At 43.4% G+C, this 27463-nt stretch overlaps 1 protein-coding gene across 1 annotated transcript in view; it reads right to left on the reverse strand.

Annotated features, from left to right (window-relative positions):
- Positions 1-2729: 2729 nt before the first annotated feature.
- Positions 2730-27463, reverse strand: part of PALLD (palladin, cytoskeletal associated protein) — a 499224-nt gene continuing 474490 nt past the window's right edge. The window contains exons 15-21 of the mRNA XM_004610370.2: positions 27266-27415; positions 16997-17091; positions 14733-14865; positions 9516-9723; positions 7311-7476; positions 6554-6687; positions 2730-4935 (exon numbers count right to left, since the gene is read on the reverse strand). Coding sequence (XP_004610427.2) covers positions 4763-4935; positions 6554-6687; positions 7311-7476; positions 9516-9723; positions 14733-14865; positions 16997-17091; positions 27266-27415 — 1059 coding nt within the window. The 3' untranslated portion in view covers positions 2730-4762. The remainder of the gene's footprint in view (positions 4936-6553; positions 6688-7310; positions 7477-9515; positions 9724-14732; positions 14866-16996; positions 17092-27265; positions 27416-27463) is intronic.

Consider the following 27463-nt stretch of genomic DNA (forward strand, 5'->3'; position numbering starts at 1 on the left):
GTGCTTCTCAGAGCCTGTGCTGGGACTGTGCTTGCTGTGAAGGCAGCAGCCTCACTGGCTGGGAGACCCAGGCTCCTAGAATTTGTGCTCTGGCGGCATCACACCAGCCGCGTGTGCACAAGGGCTCCTTCCTTGGTGGTAGGGGTGGGGCAGAGGGAGCTCACGGACATGGTGCCCTCAGGCTGCCCAGGACTCCCGAGAGAGGCTTGATCAGCCCCCAGATGGGGGTTTAACTAACCACCTGTGCCTCAGCTAGGGGCGGCTTGGCTGAGCCATTCAGCTTATGGTGGCCTCTGCTTCGCTCAGGCTTGGTTTTGTGGCCGGTTCTGGGTTGGGGGGTACCTGTTAGAGGAATAATCTCGCCCAGGGCGGGCGGAGGGTGGCAGGAGGGAAACCGGGGACATTGGTGGTGGGAAATGTACATTGGTGGAGGGATGGGTGTGTTCCACTATGATTGAAACCCGACTGTGATCAGCTTTGTAACTCTGTGTCTCACGGTGATTCATCCCGTTGCTCATCGATTTGCTTGAGCGGGCACAAGTAACGTCTCTGTTGTGAAACTTGTTGTTACTGCTTTTGGCATACCGAATACACCATGGGTAGCTTGCCAGGCTCTGCTGTGCAGATGGGATACTCTCTGTAGCTTGCCAGGCTCTCCGAGAGGAGCAGAGGAATCGAACCCGGGTCGGCCACGTGCAAGGCAAATGCTGCAACGATAGCACAACGGGTAGAGCATTTGCCTTGCATGGTGATTCAATTTAAAAAAGAATTCTGCTCATGGGCTGGGTCGAGCTTTAGTACAGCAGGTGCGGCGCTTGCCCTGTATGTGTCTGACCTGGGTTTGATCCCGGGCATCTCATATGGTTCCCCAAGCCTGCCAGGTGTGACCCCTTAGTAAAGAGCCAGGGGAAAATAAAAGAATCCATTCACCCCTTGCCCCCACCTAAAAAAGAAACCGTCTCTCCATCCCAGTTTTATGGGACCCAGAAGTGCCAGCCACACTGGCTGTCAGCGCCAGGTTCTCAGGGGGGTGTCCCCTGGACGGCAGCTGGTAAATCGGGACTGATGGTGCCTCAGTCTCTCCTCTGAAGTCGGGAGCGGCAGAGTGGGGGGGCCAGAGCTGCCCCTCCAGGGTGGGGGATCTCGAGCAGCCCTCTGGGTTTTTTACATGAGAACTGAAGAAGCAGGCAATTGCCAACAGTGACTGTCACAGCCCTTTCGGACCCCGGCCGAGTCCCTGCACAGAGTACTGGATGTGAGCAAATGCACTGGCTCCGGACACAGCAGCCACCTCCTTGGCTAGTATTTAGCCAGGCCCTGGTGTGCACTAGACTGGGCGGCTGCCCCCAGGGAGATGCTGTGAGCTGGACACCGAATCTTTGTCCCTAGGCTGTCGGGCACTCTCCACATCCCGCCTGTGCCCTGTGCCTTGGCACGAGGGCCAGGGAGAACTGCCTGAGACTGTTTCTTCAGTCCAGCTCTCGGGAGTCTCGCGGATGCTTGGTGGAAGGCCCCCTCGGCCTTGAAGGCTGGTTGCTTGGGGGCTCATCATTGAAGTGTTTGTCTTGGAAGTTGGGGTGCCTAATGTGGAGTTTAGACTTTTCAGTCAGAAGCTTAGGCCTGTGACCTTCCTCTTGTGGGCCACTGCCCCAAGACTGCCTTGACCCTCCTCCCTGCTTTTTTTTTTTTTTTTTTTTTTTGCTTTTTGGGTCTCACCTGGTGATGCACAAGGGTTACTCCTGGGTCATGTATTCAGGAATTATTCCTGGCGGTGCTCAGGGGACCATATGGGAATCTGGGAATGGAACCTGGGTCGGTCGAATGCAAGGCAAATGCCCTACCCACTGTGCTATCACTCCAGGCCCCCTCCTCCCTGCTTTGATGGGACTTGTCTGCTGTGTAACTGCAGCTCTGCTAGTTTGGGGGTTTCTTTCAGAGGAGACAGTCCTGGGCCGGAGAGACTGTAGGGTGCTTACCTGCATTTGGTCCCCTGAGTACCACCAGGAGTGATTATTGAGTGCGGCCAGATGTGGAGCAAAAACCAACCAAATGAAAAGCCCTCCCAAAGCAGAGGTGATAGTCCCACTGTCGTTGAAGATTCAGTGTATCTTGGGGGCTGTGTTCAGGGTCATCATCTGTGGCCATCTAATCTGGAATCCTGTATCTGAGAGGGAATATGGTTCCAGAATATTCTCTCCCCCCACCCCACCCCGGTCACGCAGGGACTACTGTTTCTATGTCTGCATACAAGGAACTAATGTAACAAAGGGGCTGAACTCGCTAGATGGTGCCCAGATTTCTGCATATTGTGCCTGTTCAACAAAACACAAGTGAAGGTGCTGCTTTGAAGGTATTTTGCAGATGTAAGGAAGATCCTTTTGAATTGAATGAATCGGGGGAGACCCCCCCACCCCACCCCTGCATAGGGGTGATGCCATGATGTCTGCAATGAACGTAATCCTTGACAAACAGGCCTCCTCCGAGAAACTTCGAGGAACTAAATTCTGGCACAACTATATGAATCAGGAAAAAAATTTCAAGTTCCAGGTGAGAATGTGCTCCAGTATACATCGACTGTAGAACCCTTACAGAGAACCCAGCTATGTCATGCCTGCAAAACTGTGGGCTATGAAGTCAGTGTTCTTTAAAAACCTCTAAATGTATACTTATTAAATGCAGTGGCCACAGAAAACACAACATTTTGCTTCACACAACAGCAACTATTCTTCGTTAAATATTTATTGATGTTAAAACCACATTACACCAGCACAACAATCCAAAATCGTAATGATAGTACTTTACTTTTTTTAAATTTTATAAATACAACATAAAAGGTGGCAAATAATGCTACTTAATCCCAAACCCAGCGAGTTAGCAAAAAGTCACATTCAGAGAAATTTGGCAAGATATGACATCAGTCATACATCTACACTATAGATATGTTTATGAGAGACTTTGAATGGTAACTAAAATTCCATATTAGCAATGCATATAAATGTGGCAAAAAAAAGCTGTGCCACTCAGCATAATATATCTGCCATTCGGTGCCCAAGTTTACTAGTCATTTCAAACCTGGCAGGTTGGTGTTCTTCAAACGAAGTAGAAAGCTGTACATGTGAAGCAGTAATATGAAATATACGGGGTGGTACACAGGTATAAAATTATTTTTTAAAAAAACACTACATATTGAATTGAGTAACTGAGCTAAGAGTTCTGCAGCATTTTTATTATAAATAGTGAAAGATAAATGTGTTTTGCAAAAGGAATACAGTGTTTTCTTTTCATAGCAAAGTACCATTAAAGCCTCATATTTTATAATAGTAGGCCAAATTATTCCTTCTCCTTTAAAAAGTTATTGGTTCCGACTTAAAACCATCAAGTCTGGTCAGAATCAACTCAATCTAGCTGATGCAGAATCATATGCATTAAAAACAAAAACAAAAATGACAACAACAAAACAATCCTTCTTTGCTGATGCCTTTATAAACTACTTGGAACCTAGCACCTTTGTAAGCCAAGGTTGCGTGGTGGTGTGGAACGGAACTAGTATTTTCCATTCACCAAATCTTGGTGCTACTATTTAAAAAAAAAAACAACCTCAAAAAAGCATTATGCCACAAATCTGTTTTTGTCTTCCCTAAGCCTCCATGTCCTTCTGTTAGACTAACTCCTACAAGCAGTTTCTCATTTATGCCAATCTTGCAGTCTCATTCCATTTTCAACTTGCTCTACACACCTGCAATCTTCAACTATGACGCAGACTTCAAGACACACTGACATGTCCATAGTACATGTGCTCCAGACTTTCCATTGATGCTGGACCCCTGGCTTCTGAATGGCGGTGCTTTTCACCCGCATTTTGTTTCGTGCTTGAAGAAAACCCAAGAAAAGCCTGGCCTTGCCCATATCTCTTGCCCCTCGCTGCCAGTTTCTCTAAATGAATATAGTCTTAGTGTGCTGGTAATAATCCCTTCTTTCCCTTCCCTGCCAAACCCCTTTCCTCCAAATGCTATGCCTTGGTCATGTGGGTGCTTTGGATACCTTTCTTGGAATGGACTGTAATTAGTTCTGCTTCATTCTGAATTCTTGATATTTAACTTAGCCTTTGAATGTGGGATGTCAATAAGCTTCCTACGAATGTAGAATGAAAAGAGACCACTCACTACACATAAAAGAAAAGGTCAAAAATTAGAGGTACTAGCCCGGTTAGAAGACTTGATGTGCACAAAATTGAAATCATTCCTTCCTTCTGGTTTGCAAAGACAAGGCATTTGCTCGGATTTCTTTGTCCTCCCCACTTCCGTTTTTCCCTTGGTTCACGGTAGCTGTCTGAATACACTGCCCCTGGGGACTCATCTGTTTATTATTTGTGGTACAATCGCTCATGTTATGCAGCCCACATTACCGTGGCATGCAGCACCCAGAGCTAATGTTTAAAGGCACTTTGGATAACAAACATTGTGTTTACCTTAGAACAACTGATCTCCTTTACAGCATTTGGCTTTTCAGACCTCTTTAAATCACAGCAATTCCAAACGTTGTCCGTTGGATGATGAAGGTGAGTTTTCTGTGCAATGTGTACATTTTTTATGCAGCATCACCTACTACAATTCTAAGTTTGGTATACCAAGTAACGCGATTACTGTTCTGGTGTTCTTTTCCCCCTACAGCCAAAGGTATGTGTTTGCTCTTTACATAATGTGACGAGGGAATGCAAGTCGGTCAAGGCACTGGTTGTTTCCGCTTTTGCGAGACTCTGGGGTTACAGGTCTTCGCTCTCCACCAAGCCGCTGTTCAGGGTCAGGTGAGACGCGTTGGCCTCGGGTTGGAAGGCTGCTTTGATGTCTAGTCCCTGGTCCGAAAGTGCTGCATAGCGGCTGGCTGAGGGCCGTACTTTCTTTGGCTTAGTGCTTTGTGGCTGCTGATGCCACTGGGCTATAAAGAGAAAAAACAGCAACAATGTTTATGACTTTTATTTCCTCTTTTGATTTTGGGGCCTCCCCTGGAAATGCTCAGGCTTACTCCTGGCTCTCTGGGAAGCATATGTGGTGCTGGGGCTCAAACCTGGGGTGCCGGGACACTAGGCACATGCCTTATCTGCTATGCTCTATACTCCAGCCTCAAAGATAAGGTTTTTAAAGCTAAGATATAATTTGAAAGACTTTGATGATTTCACATAGACACCAGAATGTATTCTGTTCTATTCCAGGCACATATTTTGTGTGTGAAAGATGGGCCATGTTCATAGCAGCAACCCTAAAATTCAAGAATAGTTTTGCATTTTACTCAGATCTTTCAGGTTAACTGTTGATAAGGGTAGTGAGCAGGATGCTAAGACTTAGATAACAAGGACAAAGTGCCATTTATTTTATAGCAAGTACCACGAAGGGAATCATTTGAAATGTTGCTAAGTATTTTAATTCTCACCCCTGTCCCTTTAAGAAAATCTTCCAATATAAATTCCACAGAGATTACAGTCTTTTGGTGTTAAAACATCCATGCAGAGTTTCTGTCAGTTGAAAGAAAAAGTGGACAGTAGGGAAGATGAGGCCTCTCATTTTCTGCAGAATCTCACACAGTTCTTACTCAGAAAGGGGTAATGTTTGAACAACCAGTCCCTTTTTCTAGTTCTTTTTTGGTTTGTTTTTAATGCCAGTAAGTTGCATGTTATTACTGTATGAGTTTGGTAATTCAATAACAAATGATTTTCCATAAGTTTATGATGCATTTACACACATACACAAACAAAGCCTATTGTGAGCTGCTAGAAGTACATAGATAAGAAAAGCACTGAGGCGCAAACGAGGCATTCCATAATCGATGCCACACATTTGGCACTGCAGAGCCCCAGCTGTCTCACAGCTGTATCACATCCTCCAGCATTGAGACACTGTGATAGGGTCATGTTATGGGGAGGAATGTTAAAAGGCAGAGCACGGGAACAAGAAAACTCGAGAAAGTCACGTGGTTATGCCTTTCCTACTGTTATATCCTAGGAATGCTTGAATAAGGAAGCCGCCACTGTCTAGCCAATAGCAGAGGGAAATCAACATGCATATTTTGCTAATAATACAAGGTCCTCAATGATACTTGGGTATTTGTCCTCCTCGTGTAGTTCACTATTAATGCTGAGAAACTATAAACAGAAAGAGAAAGAGCAATATGAAATCACTGGCAAACGACACACTAGTATTTTTTTGTTTGTTTTGTTTTGTTTTGTTTTTTGAGTCACACTCGGCAATGCTCAGGGGTTACTCCTGGCTTTGCACTCAGGAATCACTCCTGGCAGTGCTCGGGGGACCGTATGGGATGCTGGGAGTCGAACCCGGGTTGGCCGCATGCAAGGCAAATGCCCTACCCGTTGTACTATTGCTCCAGCCCCGACATTAGTTTTATAAGAATGCAGGAAAGTAATGCGACTTGCTGTCTGGGTGACTAATTTTTTTTTTTTTTTTTAAACAAGAGCAGTGCTCTAAACCTCTTCACTACACAGCCTTGTGTCTTTTGTTTTTAAGAATGCCAGAGGCTTGCAATGAGATGAAGGGGCACTCACTGTAAACGTCCAGCCTGGCAGTGCAGGACACAATGCCCGCTCCGTTCTTGGCTGACACTGTATACCATCCAGCATCTTCTTTTGTGGCTCCCTGAATGAGCAGGCAGATGTAGCCGTGATTATCCTGGTGCATGCTGGAGGGGAAAAGAGAGAGAGAGAGAGAGAGAGAGAGAGAGAGAGAGAGAGAGAGAGAGAGAGAGAGAGAGAGAGAGAGAGAGAGAGAGAGAGAGAGAGAGAAAGTCATTAGCATTCTAAATTTTTAAAAAGTGGCTCTGGACACGAAGCATCATTTTTAATGAGATCATTAGAAACAGCACGGTGCGGGGAGCAGCTAATAGGGTCATACTTCTTCTAGAGAGGCTGCGGGCCCCATTAACTCTAATGGGAGGCAAGAGCAGACGAGGAGAGGTTGAATACATCTGTGCACTTAATTTCCACTGGAGGGGCTGTCTTTATGGAAGCCACTGAACAAATAGTCGCTCTGTCGACTACGGAAGCAAACAGATCTGTCTTTTAGATAGGAAGGTAAGCACCTGAACACACACACACACACACACACACACACACACACACACACACACACACACACACACACACCCCTAACTCACAAACATGTAATCACATATTAGGGGACATGATTTTTGTCTTGGTTAGAGACAATAAGCAGCGCTCCCACACTTAGTGTTCTGCACCTCTTGGTGCAAAGTGCCTCTCGTGGACGGTGCAGTGGCGGGCCAGGGGAATTCACTAGTCTCACCTCACTCGGTCAGTGCTGTGAGTCAGGGACTCATTTTCTTTCTTCCAAAAGATTTGCGGTGGTGGCGCGCCCAGCACCCGGCACTCGAGTCGCACCGGGTACCCATCAGCCACGCCCGTGTTCTGCAGCTTCTCCACGAACACGGGGGCTCTGTGCGCTTCCTTTGCTGCAAGAACACGAGATGAACGATCCATCACTGACACACAGAGGAAGCGCGCGGACAACAGGCTGCTGCAGAAGCGATTCTGAAATCTCGCTTAAATAGCTCCTTTCTTGGAAGGGCCATTTGTCACTGCAGGTGCTTTACGACGCTCACCCTCTCCAAATTGTTCTTTTCACCAAGAAAGGTCCCCCTGCTCCGTTCGACTCATTTATTTTTCTCAATTAATTCATGTCTGACAGGCCCACGCAGCGCTCTGGCCATCTGCTGCCCTGATTGCCGGTCTGCCAGGAGGTGAGATCCTAAGCTGGCACGTGGGATGGGCGACTCTGCTCGAAGGACGCAGCTGTGCCCTGCCAGCCCTGACCCACCACCGCCACCTAGTGGCGCTCAGGTATTAGGCGAGTTTCTCAGACCTGGATCCACGTAACTCCCCTCCCAGCTGTCTGGACCGCTGCGCTCCCACTTCTGAAGACTTCTAAATCCTAGCATAAGCGAGACATGCACCCTAGGATTCAAGGGGGCAAGATAAAGGGGGGAAGGCAGCTTTGTCAACTCAAGTTTTACACTCTGTAGATGCTAATTTGTATTATTTGAAGGTAGTCATTGGAAAGAAGACTTTATTATCTTGTCTAAACGCATCAGAACTAATGGTTAATCGCACTGAGATGATTATCACCGAATGGGAAATTGTTCTCTTGGATCTGTGCTTGAAGCAATTTCGGTGAAAGGTGTTTCCTTTGGAGATGCCAGCAGCGAATTTAAGGATACACGTCCTCCCCCCAGTCCTCCTGCCCCCAATCTGGTGTGACATTAAAAGCAGAACAGCCATGGACAGGGCCAGGTAGAGAGAAATTTAACCTGGAAATGTCAAGAGCCTCTGATTCACCTCCCCCATGCATTGTGTAGAGGCTTGGATTTTTATTGGATTTTACATGGCTACCTGGGTGAAGTAGAAACCTTAGTTTCTACTACATGTGGGTCTCAGTTTTGAAACAAGCATAAATGAGCCTGAATATCATAGCAGCTCCGAGCGAGAATAACATCTACCCTCTGGAGCACTGCTCTGGAGCTTTTTCCCGACGCAGAGCTTCATCTATATTTTATGATTTCATCCTCACAAAAACAGAGGCATGACAAGGAGCTCAACAGAAACAACTGAGAATAAGGATATGCAGCACCTCGCACAGAGAAATGCAAGAAGCAAACATGATGTTTTCAAGACAGAGATTAAAGTTTCTAATCATGCATGTTCCTGAGTTTAAACCTGTCCATATGTTCAGTTTCTTTATCCAACGGTAAGACTTCCTAGAGCATTACTTTCATAGAATTTACCTCGAGGAGAATTCAATTAAAAAGCAGATCCTTGTTTAATCTGACTATGGTCTTTGGGGAGAGATGTCTGAAATCATTGCTTATAACTGTAAAGACAAAGGTATGCAGAGAAACGTTATAAGCTAATTCTTGCGCATTAACCTTGTTTCTCTTTCTCTGTGCAATAACCGAGTTCATCAGACACACGAGAAGGACAATGGCTTAGACAAGTGACTAAAATCCTTTTCTCTCTTGGCTGGGCTCCTGGGAGAGAGGCTGATAAATAATAATGGCTCCAAAGAAGATGAATGAGTTTGAGGGGTTGGAATGAAGTCCTGCAGTTAGGCCTGGTTCCTGGCAACCCCTGGTCCCCTGGGTATCACCATGGTATGTTTCTGGGGGCCCAGGCGGTGGGTATCTGTGGCACTGTAGAGCCCGAGCTGTGTCACATCCTCCAGCCCTTGCACTAAAATGCCACTCCCAGCCGGCTGAGAATTGCTGGTGAGGGCGTAGGGCCTCCTGAGCACTTCTTGGGAGCACTACCCCTACCCCGGCTCCCCACGTTTCTGATTTTCTAGGCCTTTGGACCTGCCTTCACTGGCTGTTCCGATCAGACAGTTTCCTTGAGCAGCTTGGCCTAACTCCCGTCATGGCCACCAAGTCAGGGTCAACTTACACTGTCAGAGTGGACACATCCTGTGGGAGAGGGGAAGGGCTACGGGCGCCCCTACCTGCAACGATGAGCTCCAGGCTGAAAGAGTTCTGCCCCGCGCGGTTGGTGGCGATGCACGTGTAGATGCCCGCGTCTCGGGCCGTGACGGGCTCGATGATGAGCGAGTGGACCCCGTTCTCACGCACCAGCATCTTGTGTGCGCTGTCGGGCCGGATGGGCTTCCCGTCGAGTTGCCAGCTCAGGTCTGGGGTGGGTAACCCACTGACCTAAACCAGAAAGGGAAACGTTGTCGATCTCTCTCCCTGTCCGGCAGAGTGGCTTGTCGCGAGCTCAGGCAGGCCCTGCCAATCGTCCCACTGGGGGGGAAGCGCGACACCCGCGTGCCTTCAAACCTTTCCTGAACTCGCAGAGACTCACGCTGGTTTCTCACGGAGCCAGGTGAAGAATAGAGAAACAGGGATTAGAACATCCTCCTCTGACCGGGGCTGACCGTGGCATCGTAAAGATTTCAGGGAGGATGAAGTAAGCCCTGAGCTCCGAGTACCCCCGGGGGGAAAAAACAAAGATGTCTAGCCCTACTAACAATGACAAATACTCAGCTGCCACTTACGCATTCGAGGCCGCCCGGGACAGAGCTGCTGTAGCTATGGAGACATGCGTTAATGCATCCATCAGCACCCAGTGCTATGACTAGTTTATAATCCCTGAAACTAAGTATAAGAGCAATAGGAAAATTGCCCAGAAAGCCATCCCAACGGCTTAGCAGCACAATGGAAACAGCACGGCCGTGCTGACCATGACAGTTGTGTTGGCTGCAGATCAGATAAAGGCATATTTCATTGCTCAGAATGCTGCGCTGCCAAGGGCAGAGAGGGGTGCCATTGTAGTTCATTTGTATGGCCCTTACCCTTGATTTGGAGGGGGAGGGGGTGAGAAAAAAAACACTTGTAAAAATAGGCCTTTTAAATTCCCTACCCCACATTTACGAGTGGGGAATTCTGAACAAAAAGATGTCAGTTGGATGCACACAATTCTTTTGAGGAACCCAGCTTGGCCAAAAATCAGCCCAATGGAGCCAGAGAGATAGTACAGCAGGTAGGGTGCTGCCCTGGCACGTGGCCAACCTGAATTTGATGCCCGGCAACCCATATGGACCCCTGAGCACCGCTAGGAGGAACTCCTGAGTGCAGAACCAGGAGTAACCTCTGAGTTTGCCGGGTATGACCCCAAAACAAAACAAAAACAGCCAGATGCAGAGATATGTACAGTGGGCACAGCGCTTGCCTTGCACGTGGTTGGCCAACGTGGGTTTGTCCCTGGCACCCCGATGGTTCCCTAAGCACTGTCCTGAAGAGTTAAGTCTTGAACAATACCAGGTATGTCCCCCAAAACAAAGAAAAAACCCCACAAATTTCATGCTTGGGACATAATGCTCCTTTATAGCACTACAAGAGGCTTTCACACTCAGAGGTGGCAAGGGGCCAGAGAACTGAAAGAGAAGATAGTGGCCGTGTTTACAAGGATGAAGAGAATTTGCAAGCAGGTAGCTGGTTGGGCGCCAGGCTGTCTCCAAGTCTGGGAAGTAGTGGCATGGCATCTCCCCAGACTCTAGCCTGAAGCATCAAGGCCATGAGGAGACAGAGGCCCCCCAACCCATCACCTAAGCTGGGCTCCTCACTCCAGCGAAAGCAAAGGGAGAGGCCTGGCCGTCTCTCCTTATTCTACCCCCCTGCTCAGACTGTTGCTTTTGTAAGATCTCAGCCTGATCTCAAGAACTACAGGTCACTGTGAGCAGGTGATAGCTCAGCAGAGCCAAGCTCTGGGCCGGGGTGGAGGAGGGATGCTCAGTTCGAGGAGTGGGATTCATTATTTTCCCTCAGGGTCTGGTACCAAGCCTTGGGTAATCAGTGTCTAGGAATATATCTGAAGGATTAAAATGAGGGGAGTAACTGAGGTGAAATCTAGCTGATGCTATAGTCCTGGACTTTTTTTTTTTAATGACTACCCCTCTCTTCAAAACAAAAAAGCCTGCATATACTGACACTTTTTGTTTTCCTGAATCAGGAACATTCCATCTGTTGTTCGTGTGACATGATTTTCTACATTTATATTCACGTCCTATTGTAACAGTGAAATCAACAAGCGGAGATTAAAGGCTAGGTATTTCAGTGCAATGAAATAATGTTGTCATATCTCCTCCTTAAATGTAATAAAAAATGGAGCTAGTACGGTCACTCTATATAGGGAGGGTACTTATCAATATTCCTACTTCATATGCAATAATTAATATTTTAAGATTAATCCAAGACTTCATGAAATTTTACTTTTCTATAGCTCAGTATAATAATATTTATTATTATTGCTTTTTGGGACACACCCGGCATTGCACAGGGGTTACTTCGGGCTCATGCACTCAGGAATTACCTGGTGGTGCTCGAGGACCATATGGGATGCTGGGCACGAATCCGGGTCGGCCACGTGCAAGGCAAACGCCCTACCCGCTGTGCTATTACTCCAGCCCCAGTATAATTATTTTTTAAAAACAATTTTTTCTGTCAGTTACAATTCCCCTTTTACACATAAAATAGTGCTACACATGAAATAGTATTACACATTAATAGTCCTCATCTATTAATATCATCTAATGATCTATCTAAATAAAATTTTCTTCTGTTGATTAAAATATTCTTTTACGGGTAGATTGTATGAATTCTTACCCTCTCCCCCATATTGAATTCTTATAAACCAAAAATAAAATACTTACACATATGCATATACACACAATGAAACACAATTTGTGTACTTTTACTGTAAAAAAGAATTATACAGGGCTGGAGTGATAGCACAGCAGGTAGGGCGTTTGCCTTGCACACAGCCAACCCAGGTTCAATTCCCAGCATCCCATATGGTCCCCTGAGCACTGCCAGGAGTAATTTTTGAGTGCATGAGCCAGGAGTAACCCCTGTGCATTGCCAGGTGTGACCCCAAAAGCAATAATAATAATGATAATAAAAATAATAATTATGCTGGATTAGTTAAGAATACACTTACTTTTTCTGTAATTTCCACAAGCCCAGCTTTACTTTCTTGAAAAAAAAAAAAAAAGTAAAGCTCAAATCCAAGACTGAAGCACTTAAATTTGTGTCCTGCAATCCTAGAGAGGACCAGCAGAGGGCACCCAAATAATTAAAACTTATCCCATTTAAGTACTAACTCATGGGGAGTGGGGCTTGGGCGCAAAGTCTGTCAGAGCTATTCTGAGCTGTGGTTCAAACATTGTTAGCCTCAGGGTCCTTGGAGAAACTGATTAAAGCTCTTGCACAGGCAGTTCTGCACACAATTCAGTGTTCACACATCTAATGAGACTCGCCTCCCTAAGCTGTCGGAAAATGGGCCTAAAGGACTGCAGCTTCTTTTAGGAAGTCAAACAGGGGAGCTGAGAGGTTGCAGAATGGGTGGGACACTCGCCTGGCATGTAGCTGACCCTGGTTGGATCACTGACACCACTTACAGTTCCCCAGCCCCACCAGGAGTGATTGCTGAGCACAGCTGGGTGTAACCCAAAAACCAAAAAAAAAACAAAAAAAAGGGAAAAAACAGAAAATGGGTGCTGGGGATATGGCTCAAGTTGGAGAGTAGCACAGCTGGGCAGGTGTGGGGGCTGGATTCAGTCCCTGGCTCTTGGACCATGCCCTCCACTCTACCCCAGGACCACTGGGTGTGTAAGCATCAATTGCCAAAGAAAAGGAAGACTGGGGAGATTAAAAGAGTACATCTATAAATACAAAATTTGTATTAAAAAAGAATGAGGAACACAGATGTCCTAATCAGCACTTCAGCATGTTTATTTTCATTTTATTTTTCCGTTTTAGAAACTGATTTATTTAAATAAAAAACTTTCCAGCCAAAGGGGGTGGGGAAACCCCTCCAAACCAGACGGCTTTCCTGGCAATCGATTAAAATATTTATAGAAGAAATAATGCCAATTTCACAAAAATTCCCAGGGAATACAAGAGAAGGGAGAGCTTACAAACTTCTTTACTTAAAAAAATAATCTTTAACTATGAAAACTCATTTTATGTGAGGCTAGGATTAATCCCATAGCAAAGTCAAACAAAAACAACTCAAGAGAGAAAACTGTAGACCAATACTTCATGAACACAGATGTAAGAAATTCCCCAAATATTAAAAAAAATGTAATTTACCACATCAACAGGATGAAAAGGAAAAGCAGATGACCATCTTAATAGGTTAAAGACATTTGATAAAATGCCTGACAAAAATTCCAAGCAAGATGAGAACAAAGGAAACTTTCTACAGCATGGTAAAGAGCATCTTTAAGACACACCTACATATAATAAGATACTTAGGATGAAAGATTTTATCTTTTTCCCTTAACAGCAAGGGCAGAACAGGGATGTACACCACTTCCAGTCAATAGCCTTAATTTGAGAGTAGTTAGGTTAGGAAAGAAATGCCTTAATTAAAAAATATAAGCATCTTGTCAAGGAGGTAGGCTGGGGAAGAGTATGGAGGGAGGGAACCTGGGAACTGTTATGGAGGGAATAAAACGCTGGTGGTGAGATTGGTGCTGGAACATAGTATGTGTAAAATCCAACTACGAATAACTTTGCAAATCATGTTGCTTTAATAAAATTTGAGAATTAAATAGGCATCATCTAAATAAAACTAGGGGGCAAAAAGGCAAACTAAGCGCAAAGGAAACAAAATGATATAAATTATAAGAACAGAAATCAATGGGGTTGTTTTTCATTGAGAAAATCAAAAGTTGCCATAAGCATGCTTATTATTTCAACAAAATGGAAAACCTAAAAGGCATAAAAACTATCAGTGATTGGGGCTGGAGTGATAGCAGGTAGGGCGTTTGCCTTACACGTAGCCAAACTGAGTTCAATTCCCAGCATCCCATATGGTCCCCTGAGCACCGCCAGGAGTGATTCCTGAGTGCAGAGCCTGGAGTAACCCCTGTGCATCGCCGGGTGTGACCCAAAAGGCAAAAAAAAACCCCCCCAAAATCAGTGATTTTCTGGAGTATGATATATGGAGTTTAAGTAAATAACATATTTGTTGGCAAAATTTTAAAAGTAAAGGAAGATTTGAAATAATGTATAAGTATCCAACATATTTCTTGAATAAATAATAAGCCTGAAAATATTGGCAAAAAGCTGCCTATATCTTAGGCAACTTCTTTAAATAACAAAATAAAAATGGCAGTGAGAAGTGATAGATTTGTCCAGTGGTAACAGATACTTACTTTGCAATCCATTCTGCAGAGTTTTCCTTCTTGAACAGTGAGATCTCCCGGTGCTTGCAAGAAGTGAGGTCTGAAGAATCTCTCCTGAATGGGTTCATTTTCATCTGCACTGTCCCTTGATCTAGAGCGAGGTCTTAAAACAAGAGAATTGGTAGTCATTATTCCCAGGCTTTTAGTTATCTTAAAAAAAAAAGTACAGGGCACCAATTTAATTTCCTCACCTGATTCTTACCCCCAAGATTTAGATACTTAAAAAAAAAAGTCATAAAAGCAAAAATCCTATCTCATTTGGCAGCTTATGATGTTTTTCTACTAGTTACATATCTTAGCTGTTCCAATCCTTAAAGCTCATTTAAATCATAAAAGGGGAAGTGGGGAAAAAGAAGGCGCTCTTTAATAACCTTTTCCCTAAATATTTCTTTTCCAAAGTCGTATGAGGAGTAGTAGCAGCTGTTGTTCATTTATTCATTACCCAATCTTTTTTCAAAAGAAACAACCATATCCTGCCCTAGTGACTTTAAATTTATAGGAAACAAAGTTATTGTTTCATAAAAATTTAACATCTAATAAAAATTCCTTTTTATATTAATCAAGAAAACTGTAACATTTTTTTGCATCACTTTTCCTGTGCTGTAAGAAATTTTTTTCCTTTTAAAATAAATATGTGAAAATCTCATAGATTTTGGGGCATGCCTTATGCTTTTAAGTAGGGTGCTAAAGGCACCGTTAAGCCAAATACAATTTAAATATCAGAGAAGACTCGAGAAAAGAGCAAGACACTGAATACAAATTCTGCCAGCAATCACTAGAAGTGTAGACATACTTAGAAAAGAATAGAACAAGTTAAAGTATAAGAGGCTAATACTTATCAGCTTTTAAATATAGTTTTTCCATGCACATATTGAATTTAGGAGCAAAACGCTTGACTTAAGAGACACAAGGAAAAGTTAAACAAATGTATTGAAAGCTCCAGAAGAATGAACCTTCTACTAAATATTTTGTCATTCTAGCCAGAGATGCGGGCCTGTGAATTTGTGACCTGACAGTGCCACCAATGACCAAATCCTTTTAATTTTTTTTCTTTTTGGGTCACACCCGGCAATGCACAGGGGTTACTCCTGGCTCTGCACTCAGGAATTATTCCTGGCAGTGCTCAGGGGACCCTGTGGGATGCTGGGAATCGAACCTGGGTTGGCCGCAGACAAGGCAAATGCCCTACCTGCTGTGCTATCACTCCAGCCCCTATGACCAAATCCTTAGGAGCCAGGGTTGCCTGGGAAAGTTGAACAAGTGCCTGGCGGAACCAGCACAAGAGGACCCCCAGACACAGCCTCCTGTCTGCTGCTGTTCTCTTGTTTTCCTTCTGTTTATTGAGCAAGCCCTGCCGGTAAAATACATGAGCAGGGATGCTGGGGGACAGGCTGCCTGCTGACAGTAATGAAGGGTGTCACTAAGTGGTGCTGTCCTTCCCTCATCCTCACCCCACTGCATCTTGGGTAAACTCAGGCCTTCGCAGGAGTGGAACACCACTATTGTTAGCAGCTGTCTACTGAGCATTAAAATAGGACAAATCTTGCTCACAAGACTTATGGTTTGGGTCCAGAGGGAGAGTACAGCAGGTAGGGTGTTTGCCTGGCCTGCGGCTGACCTGAGTTTGATCCCCGGCATCCCATATGATCTCCTGGGCACAGCTGGATGTGGTCCAAAGAGACAAACAAACAAAAAAATAATAGAACTTATGGCCTAAAGTAAACTTATTTTGGCTGAGGATGGTTCAAGTGGTAGAATATATGCCTATGCCCAAAGCATGGCCAGGTATGGCCTTGGTCACTCTTGAGTCCTGCTGGAATTCCTCGATCTGCAAATGACATAAACTTGTTTTCAGAGTAAGTGACTAAACATCACTGTTTAGTCACCCAGAAAAGCAGCTGATTTTTTTTTTTTAAATTCTAGGAGCAACAGGTTTAGTACCTGTGTACCAGTTACTACCTATTTGATTATTAATGCGCCTACAATCTCAGATATACTGGATATACCAGTGATGGCATACCTGCACGCATGTAGCATGGATCAGCAACTGCCCCTTCCCCATGCCCTTCCCCGGCTGCAAAAGAGTATAATAATCAAGGGGCCAGATACTGGGCACACTGGAAAATTCCATCGACATTCTGTCTTCTATGAAAGTTCACTTCTGTGTTTGTAGTATAGACGATTGTGTTGAGTTTATAGTTAGAAAAATAATACAAAGGGTTTGTCTGAAATACCTTCTGGCATGAGGATGGCCTGAAGGTGAGCGGGGACTGCGTCCTCTTTGGTTGACAGCCTGTACCATTAGCCGTCCAGTACAGCTGATCCGGCCCTGTCAGAGACACCAGGGAGAGACATTATTTGCATTGCAAAGCAACCAACCACTAAGCACCATCAGAAGTACTGTCCTATGTCCTGTCAGCCATTCTTCCTTCATAGACCCCTGGACCGTAACAGTGACCACACAAACCCCACTCAGAAACAAATGTTCCTCCAAGGTAAACTCAGTAGAACTAGCTTTATACTCAAAGAACTTGGGTGACAAGGTCTCGGCCCGAACTATTAACTGTGCCTGACTGCTTTATTTAGGCTGGCCTTTAAAAGTGACTTCCCTTGTTGAGCTTGCTGTGGGCTACAAGGATGCTCCCAAACAAAAGAGCATAAAGGTATCTGTCTTGTAGCATTTTCCAAGTGAAATCAAGTGGGCTGATTTTAGGGTTGTTGTTGTTTTAATCTGATCTTTTTAGTATTAGATTTAATGGATGAGTGGTACGTGCCCAAAACCATACACTGAACAAGACAGCAGAACTATTCATTCAATATAAAATGAATATTCTGTAAGAATAATATGACTGAGAATGAACAGGAGAACTAAATTAGTATCGGAGACTATGTTTGCAAGAAATGAACATATTTGAGTTGGCAAAACCATAAGTAGTTCAATACCTTTTCCTTTGTAATAAAAAGTATTTTATTTCATAACCTTGCTGACTGAAAATCTGATGACTTATGTGAACTGAGAGAAGTAATAGAGAATGCAGATGGCATAAGGGAGCCAGCCATTGATACCTGGCTTTTTTTTAAATTATGCATTTATTTATGTATTTTATTTATTTGTATTTATTCTATTTATTTTGATTTTGGGGGCCGCACCCAGAAGTGCTCAGGGCTTTCTCCTAGCTGAGCTCAGGGATCATTCCTGGCCAGCTTGAGAGACAGTATGGGGTGCCTGGGATTGAAGCCGGGTGAGCCGCATGCCATGGCTCCCGTTTGGCATTTTGGTGTAGTCACTTCTCTGTCACCTGCCACTGCGCCTTATACTTTCACATCACGGCGTTTCTTAGACCTCAGGAACCAATCTCTGCTGGCTTCAAACTTTACTTCTGCAGCTTCCTCCCCTTCTCTCAGCTGTCACAGAACTAAAGAGTTATACTCGGTGAGGCTGTAGTGTAAGGGAGTGTTGTGTGACTAGTTTGCATCTTCTCTCTAGAACACAGATACTTTATGCCCTTGAAGGCTGTTTCTTATCATTCCCGTGCCCTTTGCATTCACAGCCTGGCTGATTGTGTCACGAGAGGCCTAGCATTTGGCCTACATCAGTGTGAGCAAGACTTTCCTCAATAGCGTAATTGTTTCGAACTTTTGCTCTGCAGTGAGAGGCACACGACCCTTCCTTTCACATGAACACCTAGAGGACAGGAAGGCCCTTCAATGGTCTGACTTCAATAGTGTGTCCCAGAGAATTAGAAGGTGTGAGGAGAGGGAGAGGGCCATGAATCAGCTGATCAGCCAAGCTCTCAGAACTGGGATTGAACCCAGGTCAGCCGCACACCAGGCAAGAGCCCTACCCCCACTAACTAAACAGAGATTAAGTCTGCTTTGTGGGTCCCCCAAAACAATTAGTAACATCAACTATCATAGATCACCACGACAGATACGGTTATTAAGAAGTCTGAAATAGGGGCTGGGAAAATATTGCAAGATTTGCTAAGATGGTGACATTGAGACGTGAGGTGAGCACAGGCTGCTGGAAAAGGGGCAAAGCTGACAGACTTGCTGGGTGCAGGGATGCTGCAGGCCCTCAGTGTGTAAAACACACGGTATCTGTACAGTACAGTGGTTAAGATGTGGGAAAAAGCAGGCACACCTGCACTTCCGGTGGTACCAAAAGGGAGCAACCAATGAGAAAACCCGGTGAACTGCAGTTCAGATTGATGAGCTATCCTCGATGCTCATCAATAAAAGCTCATCAATAAAATCAAAAGCTACCACTGATTCCTAGTTTCACACCAAGTTGCCAACATTGGCAGACTAGAGCAGGGGTGTTCTGTGTCCTTGAGGGACTTCCTGAATTCAAACTGAGAACGGGCTACAGTGTGGGGAGGGCTCTGGTGAAGGGGGCAGAAAGGAGGAGTCAGGGAAGGCGAGATCTAGCCAGGGGGGCTCACAGCTTTCCACCAAGTGTAGATTTCTTTAAACCCATGAACACCCAGAACAGGCAAAGGTATACAGGAATGTGATTCAGACAGAAGAATTGGGACTTGTCAGACAGGAGGTATAAAACACACATAGTCTTATACCGCTAGATACTGTCACTTCCTTGAGCATTCATGATATTTGTTTTTGAGATCATCGTTAAAACAGTGCTCTTACTGAAAATCTCTTTTTTTTCTTTTTGGGTCACACCTGGGGATGCACAGGAGTCACTCTTGGCTTATGCACTCAGGAATTACCCCTGGTGGTGCTCAGGGGACCATATGGGATACTGGGATTCGAACCCGGGTCGGCCACGTGCAAGGCAAACGCCCTACCCGCTGGGTTCCAGCCCCATTTTCCTGAAAGTTTCTAAGGAGATATGGGCTGGAGTGATAGCACAGCGGTTGGGCGTTCGCCTTTCACGCGGCTGACCCGAGTTCGATTCCTCCGGCCCTCTTGGAGAGCCCAGCAAGCTACCGAGAGTATTGAGCCCGCGAGGCAGAGCCTGGCAAGCTACCCGAGAGTATTAGATATGCCAAAAACAGTAATAATAAGTCTCACAATGAGAGACGTTACTGGTGCCCGCTCGAACAAATCGATGAGCAACGGGATGACAGTGACATTATAAAGGGGAATTACTTCTATCCAAGATTAATTGATTAACTGTCTTGAGTTTAGGTCTTAATAAATCCTCTTATGCTAGGATTTTGGCAAATACTTGGCATTCCTTAAGCCAGCAGTTTTATCTCTCCCTTCCACATGTATACCCACTAATGAAAAATCTAGATGTGACTTGCTTAGAATTCCCTCTACTACCACCCCAATTAAACACACACACACACCTAACCGATGCATCTTATGGATATTTAACAAATGAATGCATAAGACCCATGATTCTTTTTGGAACTTATGAATAATCAATTTTTATTGTATACAAATACCTTCAGTTATAGTGATATGGAATATGGTTGCCTTACTTGCTCTGGGGTCTCAGCAAGTAATTTTACTTTGAATAGATTAAAATATATTTATGTAACAAATCATATTTTTGTCATATAAAAACCAGAAGATTTATCCAGATTTACCCAATGGTTATGCTAATATTAACTAGCCATTTATGTGACAGGAAAAGAATATAATTTAAATTCAACTAAGTAGTTTGAATTTCAAGAAACATGTTAGTAGCTTTAACAAAATTCTATCCTGAATTTGAATTTTCTAGAGACTCTGGCAGACAACTGAATTTGTTCTAGCTTTTTTCCTACAAAAACTAGGGGGTTTTGTCTGTCCCACAAGAATACTGTAAATGACATGTTAAATGACATGACCCAAGGTCAGTGTGTAAATATCAAGGAACCCCAGATATCATAGGTTATCATTAATAAATTTATCATTGCTGACACTATTGATTACATGGGTTTGAGATATGAAATGCTTGGCAAACATCAAGATGATTTTTCACGGAATTCAGTAGCTTATTTTCCAAATGGATTGACTCTGCATGAGGTATATCCTTTTGTCCTTGTTTTGATCCTTTCAAAATAATGCTTCACTCAATGATACCTCTATGCCTAGTACTCTTACTGTGAGTATGCTGGGATGTACCCTAGGAAGCTCTGAATGATACTCCTTCGCTCTGAAGACAGCCTGGGTTTGTAAGACAGTCTGGTCCTTTATAATTGAGGAGACTTTCCTTGGGAAATTAACCTCTTAAGTTTCTTTCTTTTTTTTTTTTTTTTTTTTTTGCAAAATAGGACTAAAAAGTTGATCCTGACTGGATTCATATAAAGTTAGAATGAGTTAGTAGGTATAAAGGGGTTGGTATTGTATTTTGTCCTTAGTAAAGGCTCAAAATGTTAATTATAGCACTGAATGTGGATATAATTATAATAATAACCAGATCAATATGAAACAATGTTTTTGTTCAATCCCATTTCCCCCCATATGTAATGGAGTTGGTTTTTCTGGCTTTCTTTGGTATTTGTTTACATGAAGGAAAAATGAAATTATAATAGTGTTAGCATGGAGCGGCAAAGAATATGTGAAAGAAGATAAACCTTTTTTCTGCCAGTTTTATGGGCAACATCTGGCAGCACTAGCTGGAGAAATAGAACAGCGGGTAGGGCGTTTGCCTTGCATGTGGCCAACCCAGGTTCGATTCCTCCGTCCCTCTCAGAGAGCCCGGCAAGCTACCAAGAGTATCCCATCCACACGGCAGAGCCTGGCAATCTACCCATGGCATATTTGATATGCCAAAAACGGAAACAACAAATCTTACAATGGAGATGTTACTGGTGCCCGCTCAAGCAAATTGATGAGCAACGGGATGACAGTGATACAGTGATCTGGCAGCACTGAGGGCTATCCCTAGTGTTGCTTGGAGGACCATGTGTTGTGGGGTTCAAACCTGAGGCACCTGTGGAAGGCATCCCAGCCCTTTGAGCTATCTCCCCAACCCAGACAACAACCTTCTTTACTTATTCTAGCACCCACAGATACAAGACACCCAGATTTATCCAGTATATTTATGCTGATGGCTTTATTTCTGGTATAAGATGGAAGTTGTTTTATTCAACTCAGATAAATCCTGACTCCTCTCACTAAAAAGATGATATATTTTTATGCTTTTCAAGACTGTCACCACCATTCTTAGATCTTAACATACACATTGCTACGGAGTATTTCCTTAATATCCCCAACTTAAGAAAAAAGGAATCTGTCACCTTTTTACCCTTCTACTTATGAAGATAAAAGGAAAACCTGGTCTCCAAAAGGGACAATTATCATTTGGTAATAATATTACTAGCCAATAGAAAACCAAGAGCATTGTGAAAATATCCCAATAGACTTTTGATGTTTCTATACTAAAAAAAATCCAGAAATCATTGAATCATTTTTGAAAAGATGTCTCCAACTGCACACAGTCTAAATTTCTGGCTTTTAAGGATATTTTACTTATGACAAAATTCATACAAAATTAGCATTAAATAATGTTAATTATACTAGTGTGCTAGTTAATCCTAGTAATCGCCATAATTAGTAGGCTCTGATGATCATGAATGCTGTGGCATTTCTTTTTATTAACACTGTCATTTCTATCTGCTTTATTATTAACACGTGAAGCAGTAATGGGAGTGAATGTTTAAAGTGAAGCCTGGAATGAGTTGGGAAACCTTATAATGCTAAAAACAAAACACAATCAACAAACCAACTTCTTAAATTTAACTCAGCTGTGTGTTACTTTCCTATTCCAAACAAATCCACACAGTTTAAAGCTATAGTACAAGTAATAAGTTTGAATTCTTAACGCGATCCTGTATTAACATCCAGCTTGTAAAGATTATTTGATGCCTCCTTCAAGGGCCAACTATTTATATAATATGGAAATAACATGTATAGTTCTTAGTTTATGAAATTTGCCACTTGTATATGTACTGCAACTCAAGAAAACATCAAATTGCAAAACAGCCATTCTAAAACCCAAGCGCAATAGAGGGTAACTTAGCAACACAGCATAAACAGAGTCAAACATTCGTGTTTAGATTTAGTTGTGTCTTAAAGATAGGATTAGAGTCTAAAATAAACTATTCATGATCCTCATTTTGGCATTGTGTGGTGCAGCCCTGAACTCCCTCACTATTTCACTAAACTATGTGCTTTCTCTTGCCCGGGAGGCGGAGATTCGAAGCCTTAGCCCCAACTCTGCGTAGAGTGGACGGTTCTAGCCCAAGCAGAATCTGGATGCACTTCAATAGCTAACGTGTTTCTATTCCCCAAAGGTTGAGGCAGGTGGAAAAACATTCTATAAAATATTCTGCTGAACTTGAGTATTTTCCTCCTTTCCTTGGTTCTCACCCCTTTCTCCTGGCCGCTGTCTGTAATTATTTCCCACTGCTCAGGGAAGCTGGACCGTCTGTGTTTCATTACTGAACCGATTTTTCCACTCCAGCCTTTCCCCCTTCCCTTGGTCATTCCGCATCATGTAAGCTGCAGTGTACCAGAAATAAAATAGACACAGTTGTCTCCCTTTCAAATCTAACTACTTATAAAATGTAAAAAGAATTTAGGGTAACTGAAGAGGATCAGGGAAAACGTCAGCCCACAGGTGGTGAGAAACGTACCCAGGTGAAGGGACGCATGTTGGAACAGCGTATAAGTAAAACCCAATTATGAACAACTTTGTAACTGTGTTCCTCACTGGGATTCAATTTAAAAAAAAAGAGAGAGGGGCCGGAGCGATAGCACAGCGGGTAGGGCGTTTGCCTTGCACGCGGCCGACCCGGGTTCAATCCCCGGCATCCCATATGGTCCCCCAAGCACCGCCAGGAGTAATTCCTGAGTGCAAAGCCAGGAGTAACCCCTGAGCATAGCTGGGTGTGACCCAAAAAGCAAAAAAAAAAAAAAAAAAAAAAAAGAGAGAGACTTGAAAAAAAAAACTGTCAACTTTCCATACCTATGCTTTGGGGATTAATATTGCTTGAAAAGTTTAGCTTCTAGTAAACCTATGAAAATGTATTTTTACAGGGCCTACTTATGACATGCTGCTTTTAGATTATGCTCTAACCCACAAATGACAAGAATGGTGAGATATCTTAAAAGATAATCACAGATCTGGTAAAGTTGGGATTATGAAACGTTCGACATTTCTATCATGGTATTCCTATAGCAATAACTGATAAATTTTGCTATTCATTAAGTACAAAAAGGCCCGCTACATTAAATACCACTTTGCTTTCAAATAGGTCATGAAGTTTATTCTAGTTTTGTTTTTGTTTTTTTGTTTTTGCTTTTGTTTTTGGGTCATACCTGGCAATGCTCCGGGTTATTTCTAGCAATGCTCGGGAGACCATATGGGATGCTCCGTATCCAGTCTTGATTGGTCACATACAAGGCAAGCATCCTCCCTGCTCTACTGTCTCTCTAGACCCTGGAGTTTTACTCTTGACATTAGAATCAACTAGGCAACATGCCCAGAAACTTGGAACAGCAACTAATACCAAATGATGTAAGTATAAAACGCTCTAATTTAAAAAAAATTTAATTTTAGGCACTATGGTTTACGATACTGTTAATGCTGAAGTTTCATGCAGAAAACATTCCAGCACCACACCCTCCCCCAAGTGTCCTCTTCCCTCCACCCCTGTCCCAGCTAACAACTTCAGTTTGAGTTCTAAGTGCCCGTTTTCACAACCTTTCCGTTCTCTTCTTGAGTTTCCCCCTCTTATGCTTGCCTTGGTCATTTAACGGGAAAGGAAAACAAAAGTCTCACCCTCTTTAATTAAAATGTTGGGTGAATTCATCTAACTCTGGCATATAGTTTGAATTCTAGGTATTAGGAAATTCTTCGGCCACTGTCTCTTGGGGTTCTTTGAATCTTTTGCTCCCTTTGGGAGACCCCCTCCCCAAAACCATATCGGTGTCTGCTTCATCACAGGTGGTGTGGGATATATAGTGAGGAGGGCTAGAATTTGGGCCTTATTTCACCTGAACCTCTCCAGGCTTTCTTTCTTTCTTTTTTTTTTTTCTCCAAAGGTAAAGAAGCTTTGAGGTTGGTCAAGGTGCTGAGCTAGATTCAGGGCAGCGGGGTCATCATCACTGCTCCAGGATTCTGATGTTCCTCATACTGTATTCCAAATATTCCTGTATTTCTTTTGATTTCTTTTCCTTCCTTCCTTTCTCTGTTTAGAAGGGAAATATTCAGTAACTGGCTTCATCTAAGACCTTTCTTATCATGGTGCGTCAGTAGTTTCAACGCTCAGAGGTGGCTGAACCTAAAGATGGTCTGCCGCCTTCAAGTCACTGGTCAGGAACTGGGGGTCCTTCCCCATTTAGAACTTGTCCACATGTTAAAACACAGTTTTCTAAAAGAAGACTAGAAACAGACACACGATGAAAGTTTTCCATGTCTGTTCTTCTGATACTCTAATGACAAGAACATTCACTAGGAAAAATGCCTTAAGTACTGATGAACACTGTTAAGTATATTACTATAATATAGCTAAGTCTTTCTTGGGAAAGAAGGGATCCAACTTAAAGAATAATTTTGGGTTTCAATGAATTCTGAGTAGGCAAAAAACTAAAAATATCAGTTTGTCAATTGTCAAGGAAACATACTGAAAGTCATATTTTTTAAAAGGCGAGTTTCATTTGTCTGTCCTTCAAGTATGCCAGACATAAACACAAAAGTGGGCTGAAGTGCAACGTTTTTATACAGGTTGGAATTTGCCTAGTCTATCAGGGTGATAGTCATATACTGATTGAAAAATCAGAGTGTCAAAAAATGCATTTCTATGGAAAACTGTAGAGAGTGCAGTGTTTGCTGTGCAGATCGTAGCAAATCTGCACTTCATTCGAATTGTATTGCAGAAATATCTTTCCATGACAGTATATTCGAAGAGGATAAACATTGTACTGACTTTCATTTTTATTTCCTTAAATAATACAAAAGCTTTCTTAAGGAATGTTTCCCAAGTGGCAGAGTGCAGGCTGTCTGCCAGAGAGAAGGCCTGAAGTGACTTTTTAGTGCAAACTTTGCTAAAATTGTGTCACTGTCTAACAATTACTATTTCCTTTAAACAGAATAATGCATATGAAATGGTATAATATATATTTTAAAAAGATGGCTCCTGTTAATTATATATTACAATTGTTAATTATTAGTTATACATTAAAATGGCTATTTTTAATTTTTTAAAGTGTATTATTTATGTGGACTGGAGCGATAGCACAGTGGGTAGGGTGTCTGCCTTTCACGCAGCCGACCTGGGTTCGATTTCTTCGTCCGTCTCAAAGGGCCCGGCAAACTACTGAGAGTATCCTGCCCGCACGACAGAGTCTGGCAAGTTACCCAGGTATATTCAATATGCCAAAAACAGTAACAAAAAGTCTCACAATGGAGACGTTACTGGTGCCCACTCAAGCAAATTGATGAACAACGGGATGACAGTGCTACAGTGCTATTATTTATGTGACTTCTGCAACTTTGTCAAATTAATCCTCACATTTATTTTTAGGGTATGAGTCACTTCTTCACTTCTTCCTCATCTGGGGGTCTCCCAGATCTTGTCAATGGACTCTAACTTACAAATAGTCTATAAGAATGAATTTACTAACTTGATTTGGAAACGTGATACCTAAGAACTCCCACTGAATTTCTAGGAACCCAGTGATCTCTGACCCCGAAGGCCAGTACAGGAGACAATGCAAACAAAGAGAGTCCTGAATATGCTATAGAGCCACTATTAAAATTGCAATTTATCTCCACTTAATAGTTATGTGTATATTTTTGAAACTACTTTGCTTTTCCCCCAGTGTTCTATTCCAGCATAAACATGCTGCTCACTATCCTTTCCTCCTTACTTTTTCCCAACAGAAAGTCACTCTCGATGAAGTTATACTACCTGAATATTTGTTTATTGGCTTGTTTCCAACGTGGGACTTCCCACCATCTAACCGTCTCATTAGCCTCGGAGTTGTGCTGGTTAGACTATCTGCCCTGGAACTAGTCCCACAGAACCATCTTCATAAACTATATGGAGTTAAGTAGCTTACTAATTTTATTTTAAGTTAAAACAAATCTTTAAGAAGATATTTAAATAAAAATTTTATCAGATACTGTTTGATAAGGACTTAAAAATTTTTTTAGGACTTGTGGACACCTGGCAGTGCCCAGGGCTCTGTGCTCAGGAATCACTCCAGGCAGTGCCTGGGGGACCATATGCGGTGCCAGGGGGAATGAAACTTCCTGCAAGGTGAATACCCTACCAGTTGTACTATCTCTCCGGTCCCCAAATACACCTATTTTATAAACCCACATACCAGGCTGCCAGGACTGAGCGCTGCAGCCCTGCTCTAGCACGCCACCTACTGGAACAAATGCTCAGGCAAAGGGACCGGCTCTCAGGCACCCAGGTACCTGGATGCTAAACCTGGAAGGATGGTTTCACCTTTGGGTAAACTGCTTCTGGTGCCAATAAGCACTGGCTAACCTGAGTCCTAACAGCGGCCTGAGGCCAGGGAGGTTCTGTTACCTGGGGGTTGGCAGCCATGATCGTGTAGTTGCCGTCATCATCCAGGGTTGAGGCTGAAGTATGGAGCGAGCAGGTCCCGTCCAGATCTCTCTGAAGGATGTAGTGGTCATTCTTTGGCGAGATCTGCTTCCCATCCTTAAACCAGTATATCTGGGAAAGGACACAGAGGGGAAAGGTGCGAGGGGGTCAACAGTGGGC

This window comes from Sorex araneus, chromosome 1 (genome assembly GCF_027595985.1).
Source record: "Sorex araneus isolate mSorAra2 chromosome 1, mSorAra2.pri, whole genome shotgun sequence".
Lineage (NCBI taxonomy): Eukaryota > Metazoa > Chordata > Mammalia > Eulipotyphla > Soricidae > Sorex > Sorex araneus.